This window comes from Meriones unguiculatus, chromosome 4 (assembly GCF_030254825.1).
Source record: "Meriones unguiculatus strain TT.TT164.6M chromosome 4, Bangor_MerUng_6.1, whole genome shotgun sequence".
In the NCBI taxonomy this organism is placed as follows: Eukaryota; Metazoa; Chordata; class Mammalia; order Rodentia; family Muridae; genus Meriones; species Meriones unguiculatus.
The window spans coordinates 17,027,249-17,038,450 of NC_083352.1; the positions used below are offsets into that span (position 1 = coordinate 17,027,249).

The 11,202-nt window shown below is 39.9% G+C and overlaps 1 protein-coding gene across 1 annotated transcript in view; it reads right to left on the bottom strand.

Annotated features, from left to right (window-relative positions):
* The window catches only part of Adam32 (ADAM metallopeptidase domain 32), an 82,989-nt gene that overhangs the window by 50,265 nt on the left and 21,522 nt on the right, over positions 1 to 11,202 (bottom strand). Inside the window, 4 exon segments of the mRNA XM_060381355.1 lie at positions 8,383 to 8,549; positions 8,743 to 8,814; positions 10,009 to 10,077; positions 10,146 to 10,305. Of these exon segments, the coding sequence (XP_060237338.1) occupies positions 8,383 to 8,549; positions 8,743 to 8,814; positions 10,009 to 10,077; positions 10,146 to 10,305 (468 nt within the window).

An 11,202-nucleotide genomic window follows, 5' to 3' on the forward strand; every position in this document is an offset into this window, starting at 1 on the left:
GGCTCCTGCCCTGCTCCTTGTTTTCTCCCTCTTCTGATGTCCATTCCATTTGTCTTTCTGCATGAGGATTGACCCTCTAACCCAGGGTCCTCCTTCTTGCTTAGTTTCTTAAGGTGTACAGATTTTAGTATGATTATCCTATATTACATGTCTAATATCCACTTATAAGTGAGCATATACCATGTGTGTCTTTCTGCTTCTGGGATACCTCACTCAGGATGATCTTTAGGAGTGCCACAAGGAGAGCAACAAAACCAAAAAGTCTGGGCACAGGGGTCTTTTCTGAGACTGATACCCCAACTAAGGACCATGCATGAAGATAACCTAGAACCCCTGCACAGATGTAGCCCATGGCAGCTCAGTCTCCAAGTGGGTTCCCCAATAATAGGAACAGGGACTGTCTCTGACATGAACTCAGTGGCTGGCTCTTTGGTCACCTCCATCTGAGAGCAAAACAGTCTTACCAGGCCACAGAAGAAGACAATGCAGCCAGCCCTGATGAGACCTGATAGGCTAGAGTCAGAGGGAAGGGGAGGAGGACCTCCCCTATTAGTGGACTTGGGGAGGGGCATGGAAGGAAAAGAGGGAGGGAGGGTAAGGTTGGGAGGAAACGAGGGAGGGGGCTATAGCTGGGATAAAACGTGAATAAATTATAATAAATTTTAAAAAAGAGAATGCCTTCCTTGTGGCACATTTTCCCCCCAACTCTGTCAATTTGTCAGTTTGTTATAGGTACAGGGCTTCTAGTTTTCTGTTGTGTCCTCATCTATTTCTGGTATCAGAATAATGCTAGCCTTCAGGGCTCAGGAAACTGCCGAAGAGGAGGCAGGAAGATTGTAAGAGCCAGGGGGGATGGAAGATACTCAGGAAATCGTGCCTTCTAGACACAACAGGACTGAAGTTCACATGAACTCCCAGTGTGGCAGCATGTACACACAGGGCCTGCACAGGTCTAACCTAGACATGGGTCCCAGCTTTGCGAAGGGGAGTAGACACAAGCCCCCATCCCTAACCCAGCCACCATCTGCAATACCCGCTCACAAAGGGGAAGTTAGTTTTCTCACTATGTATACAAACCACTCCTAGGGGCAGGCCCCATGCCCAAAAGTAGACATTCAACACAAGGTGAACTCAGTAGCACTTTTGGAGGGTTTTTTCTATTTACTTGTTTTGTCCTATTCTGTTTGGTTAGTCTGTCTTTATTAGATGTCTGTTTTTCTAATGACAGAGACAAAGGTAAGGTATGGATTCGGGTGGGTGAGGATGGCCTGGAAAGAGTTGGGGGACTGTGATCAGAGTACACTTTAAAAACCATAATAAGGGGAACAGGGACCATTTCTGACAGGAACTCAATGGCAGGCTCTTTGACCTCCCCACCCCCCAAGGGAGGAGCAGTCCTGCTAGGCCACAGAGGAGGACTTTGCAGCCAGTCCTGAAGATGCCTGATAAAACAGGGTCAGATGAAAGGGGAGGAGGTCCTCCCCAATCAGTGGACTTGGAAAGGGGCAGGGAGGAGATGAGGGAGGGAGGGAAGGATTGGGAGGGAATAATCGAGAGAGATACAGCTGGGATACAGAGTTAATAAAATGTAACTAATAATAAAAAATAAAATTAAATTAAAAAAATAACCTATTTTCAAGAAAAATTGCTTCCCATTTAAATTTTTGCAGCAGTTTATGAATAATTACTATTATGCCCTTATGTGATAGTTAATTAATTATTTAGTAATTCATTCATCTAGTCTAGGAAACTCTGCTGGCTTTTTACCCTGTGATCTTTTGAGGAAGGGCCTAACTTCTATAACTTTTAAGACTAAAATCTGTGAGTTTAGACTTACTGTGTCCTAACTTTATGAGAGGTTAAAACTCCAGTTGTTAAATGTGTCGTTAACCATTACACGGGGCAGGCACAAATGACATCTCATAGAGGAAGGGGTGAACTAAAAGTCAGTTCCCTGGGTCTTCACTGGATTGGAAAAACTTCTGATTCAGGGGCCTCTGGGGATTGACAGAGGAGAAAATAGCATTGGAGAAAACCAAATGGGCTGTACAGATGTCAGGTCAATGATTTTTGGCCCCAGGCTAAGAAACAGGGCCATGTTGCCTGATCTTGCATGAGAGCTGTCATCTGTGCTGGAAGACAGAGGATGTCTGACCGGGGAACCTCTGTTTTATTTCTTCCCTTTTCTCCAGATTTACTGCAAGCATGGGAAATATAGCTTAGCCCCACCGCAAGGCTAAAGAGTAAAATGCTTTGGCCTACACCGACACTAAGGAATGCATTTTCATCAACAAAGGCATCTGCCTCCCTCCTTCGATTAATTAGTTGCAAATATGTAAGGAAAAATATTATCTTAAGTCTACATGACAAGTATCACCTTGGAGTTCTGTGTCACTATGCCTTTCTTTTAAGGAGAGGAAAGTGAACCTTCTACGAGGTTTTGCTGTTACGGTTTTTACTAGACGCACCTGGACTTCATCTAATTGCCACCTGTGTCTGCGTAAACTGCTTTCATGTGTTGTTTTGTGTCCCACAGTAGAACAAACTAACAAATCTATGGCCTCTTCAATTATTCATTTATTCTGTACACTGGAACTCTTGTTTTTATGGTCTTGGCATGCCCATTTAAAATGCAACTGTGCATATTTGTGAGTGTTCCAGTGATATATTTAAAGGCCTGATACATACAAACTACCTTATAATCTTGGCTGCTCTAAACGTTTTTCAAGTCTATTGAAATGGTATCTGAATATATTAAGTGTTTTATAAAATCATAAAGAGCTATTTGTTTATATAAAACAACATTCATTGAAATGATAAGATGAAAAACTTGTACTAAGCTATAAAATAAATCTAGAAAAGGAATTCTTTCCAAAATGGGTTCCAAAGGAAAACAAAGTATTATCTAACATTTTATTTGTTAGTAGTCATGGATAATATAAAAATGATGTTAATCAAAATACTTCCAAGCAGTGTGTCTTAAAAATCTTCATTAGACTAATTACTATGTATTCCTTTTTCAGAAATAATCTCAATATCATTTTCTTATTACACTACAATACATGTAACATTATATATAACATATATATGTTACACAAATATGTATACACTTACATAAAAGATCTTTGCTAAACGTCTTTTTCACAGTGAGGCTTACAGGAAATATAATCCTGACTAACATAAATGCATTCAAAATCCGGATGTTATCTTATCCACTTTAAACCTAAGGAAATAAGGTCATTTTAAAAACCAAGCTGTTGGTGCTTGCTCAGACGGCTTGAAGCCTCGTCATTCATCAGGTCGGGCTCCCTGCTTTTAACAGTCAAGCCTTCTACTTTACTTTGAACCAGTGGTTCAGCCTTCCTAATGCTGCCACCCACAGTTCCTCATGCTGTGGTGACTCCCAACTATAAGATTCTTTTCATTGCTACTTTGTAACTATAATTGTGCTACTGTTAGAGTCCTAGTCAGAGAAAACTCCTGTTTCCCCAAAGCAGTAATAAACAGCTTCAGTGGAGACAAAGAAGAAAGCAGCAATAAAACACCAACTGTAGACCAAAAAAAAAAAAAAAAAAAAAAAAAAAAAAAAAAAACAATATACAGCACTACCTAGTGAGGAGATGGCAGCCATGGACATTCAGAAAGAATAAGAAGGCAGCCTGCTCAGAACTGCTGGAAGGACAGGCATCAACAAGCCAGGTCAGAAAGAGGGGAAGAAACACAAGTTTTTCAAAGTCTATCATCATATTTAAACAAGTGTCAAGACCTTGCAAGGAACCATAGTCTCAGCTAATGGACAGAACAAAGTGTCTGAAACAGAGCATGGTAAATAACTGTACAGAACTTCAAATAATTTAAATAGCTCTCTTAAGGAAATCCCATAAAGTTCAAGAAACAAGTCAGGCTTCTGCCGGAGAACCTTAACAGAGACATTACATTTTCTAAAATCAAATGGAAATCCTTGAAATTACAAATTATAATAAATCAAAGCACAAAGGAATATATCAATTGCAGAACAGATCAAACAGAAAAACATAAAGCTCAAAGTCAAGCTATTTTAAAATACACTTTGATGATTCTGTATGTTTTCTTGTGGTTTTCTTGAACTCACAGACAAGAGTAAGTATCCAGGTAATGAAAAATTATGTATTATCATAAACATGGAACATAAACCTATCATGCATAATTGAAGGCTAAAATAAGGTAAAAATGAAGAGTATAATATGTCAAGAGGCAGACAGCTTAGGAGAGGAAAAGGGGAAATAATTAAAGGTTAAAAATGGGAGAGAAATAGTACAAGTGCCAATAGGTTTTCTCTTTCTTTTATTCTTCTTTCTTTTGACACTAAAAGAAAAAGCCATTATTTCAAAGCTGCTTGCTGTAATCAAAAGATGAATTTTAAAAGCTTTATATAGTATCCACAAAGCCAAAATGTGTAATATAAAAACTGAAAAAGCAAGCAAGGAATCAGAGCACATAATTAGAGAAAAATTACCCACAAAGTTAGGCTTTATTCATTGATTATTGCCTTAAATGCAAATGGCTCAAATTCTCAAAATTAAATATGCAGTGATTGACTGGATTAAAACACAATACCTAACCATACGGTACTCACAAAAAACTCATTCCACCTCCAGGAATATATAGACTGAATATAAATGGAATAAGAAGCAGGGACAGTCACAGGAACATAAAATAAAATTTAGAACTCTTCAACTAATAGCCTAACATTATACTTCAAAAAAAACTAGAAAAACAAACCAAACCCAGATGTAGTAGAATTAAAAAAAAAAAAAAATAGAGTAAAACTAAATAAAGCAAAAGCCTCAGACTCAAGAGAGAGGACAGAATTTGGATCTGTAGACCCCACATAAGGCAGGGGTGGGGCATCCCCTAAACAATCTGGCTAGCAACATTGGTCATATTGGGGAGCTAACGAGAGACAGGAAAGGGAGACAGAGCAAGGAAGAAAAGCTGCTGCCCTGGGGGAATTCAAAAATAATAGTATTTCCCTTTCTGTAGGAAGACGATGGAGGATGGAGTGAGGATGTGTGGTAGAGGTAGGGGACTCTAAATTCTCTAGTGGAGATAGCTAGTCCATAGATTTGTCATCAACACCTAACTTAGAAGGCCATGTGCAAACCAATAGTGAGAGTCTACTATAAAACATGACTGTTCCATCGTAGTATCGAATTCTCCAGTCCAATTACCTAAAATATAGCTCGACAATTGTTTAGACAGATTTGCAGCACAGGAAAAATTCTCATGTTGTATGCTAGTGACACAAAGTCCAGCATACTTTCATTGACAGCCAGGTTGAGCGATTTGCCATAGGGTATCAATTTGCTCCTGCAAGAGGTCAATCCTCTGATTGAACACCATCAAGCTTCCTTTTAGTTGAGCATTAATTCCTTTATGTACAACTAAGGCATGAGCTACATTGGCTAAATGATTATTCAGGGTCTGACGGGTCTGATGCTCTTTGGGTGGATGACACCTAAATGAACATCGGTACAAAGTCCCAATTTATTTCTAATATCAGAGATCAGACCTCTACTCTTGCCTGATGCATCTAAAACAAAAAGGGGGAACTGTAGAGAGCTGAGAGCTGCGGAATGCTATGCCTTAAAGATGGAGCTGGTTTCCGCCTTCCACCTTCCCGATGGTGAGTGCTCTCTGTCACGAACAACTTCACATTTGGCTAAGGCCGAGGATCTGGCTTGCTTCCATGTATGTGGACCTATCTGCATTGCCCACGTGGCACGCCTGGGTTGGCTACCAGAGGCTATTTAAGCTGTGGGCTGGCTTTCCCCAGGGTCCAAGGATTGTTCAAGGTTCCTGAATAAACTGCATTGAAAAAAAAGAAGAGAAAAAAAAAAACATGACTGTGATTAACCCAATTACTTGTGGCCAAATTCCAGACACTGCCACTGAGAAACAGATAAATTATCCTCAATGATTTTATCTTAAGTAAGTATAAATAAACTTTAAAAAACACTACCTAGAAGACAAAAGAGTAAACAAAGTTGAAAAGTATACCACCATCATTTTAGAAAGATGAATCTTACAAAAACTTATGTCCAGAAAACAAAAAGTCATAAACATACATCAGCAAACCAAACCTGCCGACATAGGCAGCATTGGTAGTCTAGAAATAAAAAAATTAAAAAAAAAAAAACATTGAGCCCAAAGAAATGTCATTTGGTGAAAGTTAACATGTATCTGTCCTTTTAAAACTTAATTTACTATGGGAGACTATTTACTAAATGGCCTTTACACTAATTCACCAGAAGGCTTATTCCTAATCTTAGAAGTCAAGATTTTTTTTTCCTCCAGATCAAGAATGACACAAAAATGTTGGCTTGACTCCTTCTCACTGCAATTAGTAGCCTTAGGACACAGTTAAAGAAATAAGGCTTGTAGCTCTTAGATGACACAGTTTTACATGCAAGATCAGAAGTCACTGGGCCATGAGATGGCTCAGCGGGGAAGGCTCTTGCTTCACACCTGGCCACCTGAGCTTTTCCCAGGAATCCACATGAGGGAAAGAAAGAACTGGCTTCTGAAAGTCACCCTCTGACCTCCTCATGCATTCTGTGGCATCCATGTACACATATGGACACATGGACACACACACACACAAACCAACAAATGTACATGCATATAACAGTCAATAATTAACTGTGTAAAAGTATTAGAATATCATAACACCGCTTTACCAAATATTAATGAGTTCATATAACACAGAAAACAAACTCCAATGTAAGCCACGCACTTCAGTTAATATCATATCAATACGGCTTCATAAATTGCAACAAGTACCGCCCAGTGCAAAAATAATATTAATAATGGAGCTGAAGGGTTGTGACAAGGTAGTGCTTGGAAACCATCCTTTATACCTGTATCTGTAAGATGAGAACTCGTAAGAGAGTAAATTCTGTGAATGTAAAAAATGAATTTAATTATATTTATAATTTCAAAAGAAACTTTCAAAATGCCAAAAGCCAATTAACAAAAAATAGTAACAATTTGGTATTTGTGGTGATTTGAATAATAATGAGCCCTCTCGGCTCATTTTTGAATGTTTAGTTTAGTTTGAATGTTTGAATGTTTAGTCACCATGGAATAGGACTATTTGAAAAGATTATAAGGATCAGGCAGTGTGACCTTGTTGGAAGAAGTATGCCACCTGGGATGGGTTTTGAAGTTTCAAAAGTTCAAGTCTCTCTGTCTGTTTCCCCTCTCTGTCTCTGTCTCTGTCTCGTCTCTGTCTCTGTCTCTGTCTCTGTCTCTGTCTCTGCTACCCTCAGATCAGGAAGTGATTCTCAGCTACTTGTCCAACACCGTGTCTGCCATTGTGCTTCAATGTTCCCTGCTGGTGATGGGCTACAGCTCTGAAACTGTAAGCCAGCCCCAATTAAGTGCTTTCTTTTATAGTAGTTGTCATGGTCATTTTATCTCTTCACAGCAATAAAACAAAGACAGTACTTATAGAAATTATAAGTATTTCTGTATATCTACAAAATACATTAGAGCATTAAAAACAGTAACTGGCAAAAAAAATAATAGACGTAGAAATAAATATCCAAGTTATCTGGGAGAGAACCAGAAAAAAAAAACTATAAAAGTTTTCCAGGAGACTAGAAGAATCATTTGAAACTTGGAGAAATTGGCTGGAATGTTCCACATAATAAAGATATATATGACACTGGAAACATCAGTCCTTCCCAGATGGATCAATCAAATTTCTTAAAGCCCTGTAAAAAATCTGAAAGGCTGTTTACCAGGCATAAGTGTGACAGAGCGTTGGTCTGTCCATGTGACAGACAACCAAACTGCATCCCTCTTTCTACTACACCAAAATGAGTTGAGTTGCATATAGTTGGAGATAAATACATACGTGTGACGACATCCACTGTACATCGCCAGCAATTCTAATATGAAGGCACCTATAAATGCATAGCTACCATTTATCATCTTTGAACTAACATTTTAAAATAATGCAGAAAATCCATTCACGTAAGTACTTATAAAGCCTTTACCAACTGTGTTATCAACACATACATTTTACTAGATGAATTCTGCATCTTTCTCAGTGTTTAAGAGCCAGACTCTGCCATGACATAGCACAGGCTCTCATTCTCCTACCGACACTAAGAGTCATAAAATGGACAGAGCTCTGTAAATTTCAGCCTATTGTTTTATAAAAGGTTGATAAGCTTGTAGGCAAATGTTATTCATCTTCTCTTCATTGCCTTGCAGTTAGAAAGCGCGAGGCTTGAATGAAACACCACGCGAGTAATCAGAAATGTCTAACAGCTCCCTGAATTAAGCTGCATCCCAAGTCTTTTGTTCTCTTTATAGAGTATCAAGCATTCTTACATGAATAAGTACGCAACATCATGAGGCCTCAGCGTAAGATAAGATTGCTTCCATTCTAAGAACCTTCGCAATAACTCATCTGCTTCACCATCTGTAGAAATCTTATTTTTATCTGACCACAACTCCAGCGAGGACAACACAACAGTAACCTTGAGTTGGGCAAACACCTAAAAACAGAAGACGTGAAGACACACAAAGTTAACCTCTTGTTTTATAATACCCTGGCCTATAAAATAACTTGAAATTTTCATAAATTCACACTCTTGTATATGAGTGACTTACTCAGAAATGTCACATCAAGTTAGTGCAAATGATAATTTCAAAATGAAAAATTCTGGTATTAAAAAAGAAAGCACTTACTGAATTTATGAGACTGATAATTTCGATGATTTTATTTGTTACAATCATGCTGTCAGAGCCCAAGTAATCATACTAAAAGACAGAATTAATTTTATAGTTAAAATACTGCTTTCGTGTGGTTTTTATATTTATCTTGTTTGATGTTTTTGATATTTATATCCACAACCTGAAGCTTGAGGATGACACAGAATTCCGTGTTTCAAATAAGACACATGATTCCCAATGTGAGACTGTTACAGAACATACTTGTACACAAACACACACGCACATGCACGCATGTAACACATATACACACACATACTCACTAGCGGGTGTCTGCGTAAGTGTTGAAATGTGGGTTGACCCAGGATAACATCTCGTAGGCCTCCCCACTTTAGAGCTTTGAGCTTTCTCAGGAGTCAAGTATTGGCCTATTGTTCCTCAACTCTTCTTACCTCTGACCTCAATTCCGGACTCCTAGCGAGCTCTACGAGGTTAAGAATGGAACTGCTGAGATGTTTTATTTGCGTTCTCTGTGATATTCCACCAAGGGTGATAATCAAATGTGTACAACCAGGCTAAAGCCTGGGAAATGCATTTGTCCCTAAAAACCGTATAATTTGTTGTTTATGGAAATCAGGGACCTAGAGATGTCTTCCTGTCAGGAATCTATGGTGTAGGGAAAGTACAGCACCAAACACCTGTGCTCTACAGCATGCACAGGCATGCTAGCCACTGCTGCCAGGAAAAAAATCACAGGACTGAACACTCTCTGGGCTTCCTAACCCGGCCTCTTGCTTTTCAGGCTTGCCAGAGTTGTTTCCTATGGGGTTACGGAGACTATTTGGTTTTCAGTTAGCAAACTGTTATACCGTGCTGTCTGTGACAGGAAATGAGGAGACTGGAATGGTTCACTTGCCTCTAGCTAGGAGCATCACACATTCACAGAAAATATCTAAAGAACGTGTTAAAATGTTCACACACTCACACCAAAGTGCATCGGACATTTCGCAACTGTCTGAAAATGTTTTTTAGGTTTACTGATTTTGTTATTTTATGTGGGTAAGTGCTTTGCCTGAATGTGTATTTGTACACCACAGGCATGCCTTGGGCCCTCAGAGGTCAAAAGAGTGCACTGGGTGCTCTGGGACTGGAGTTTCAGGGGGCTGTGGGTCATCGTGTGGGTGCTGGGACTCAAACCTCTGCAGGAGGAACAAGTGGTCCTGACTGCTGAGCAAACTCTCCAGTCCTGCCCCAAAGACGGAAAAGGAAAACTAACGCACATACCAAAGTTTTGTCCACCACAATATTCATCTCTAGATAGAGGGGAGACGAGGTTACTGAAGGTGATTCTGGCTGGAAAGGAACAAAACCACACAAGAGTTGACATTGACGTGATGCATTTACTTGGAGCTCTTTGTTACGCTAGCAGGGGAACGCGCATGGAATTCGCTGGTGGGGTTGTTCAGCTGGGAAAGCCGAGCATGGCGCTCGGGTGTCAGTGAATGGAATCTAGGGATGAGAGCATTGATTGCACAACCACCCAGTTGATCAAGAGCGTCCAACTTGTGGACTCCCAATATACTAAAATTGGAATGGAGCACCATGCGCTTTTAACCATCTATTTGATCTGAATGCCAAAACTGGATTGTAACTTTAGCCATCATAAAGATGTTGAAGACGGAGGAACTATGGTTGCATTTCATCCCCTCCTGCAGCCACACGCTTCGCAGCATGGCTGAAACACCTCTCAAGAGGCAAGTCTGCTCGCCCTGCCTCCTCATCAAAGCTGCTGACCAGGAGCTGCAGGGAAAAGGCTGCAGTGCCTGTTCGGGGTCTCCCGACTGCCGTGCGTGCTCACAAAGCAGCAGCTTGTGCACATCCTGCCAGGACACCATACCGTGAGAAACAGAGAGGGAACAGGCTGTTCATCGCTTGAGCGGAAAACAGAAAATAAAGACAGCTACCAACTTTTCGGTGAATTTTCACCATGGAAACCCAGCTCACTGGCATCCATTGGAATGGTGCCTCGTGTTCTCTGTGCGGCTTATTGGTACCAGAGATGGCAAATGCCGAATTTGTTTCTCAAAGGATTGTGGCTATGTGTTTGAGCTGTCTGCTGCCTTCCTAAAGGAAGGGGAGGGGGCACTGGGAGGAGAAGGAGAGGGGGCCACCCTTAGGATGTAAAGTACATCAACTTAAATAAAATTAATAGAATCTGTGAAAAAAAAAAACTAAAAAAGTTTGCACAGAGAGCTTTTCGATTTCTCCTCCTTGGAACTTTCACAAATGTTTTGTAGAAGGCATTTGTAAAATAAATGAATGAATGAATGAATGAATGAATGAATGAATAAATAAATAAATAAAATTTCTAGGCAAATACATTAGGTGCTACCTAGAGCAAGGAATACAAACAAGGCTGAAAAAGAGGGCATTGGGTGGGTAGGGAAAGAAAGGCTTTGAAAAACTCAGGCATCCACA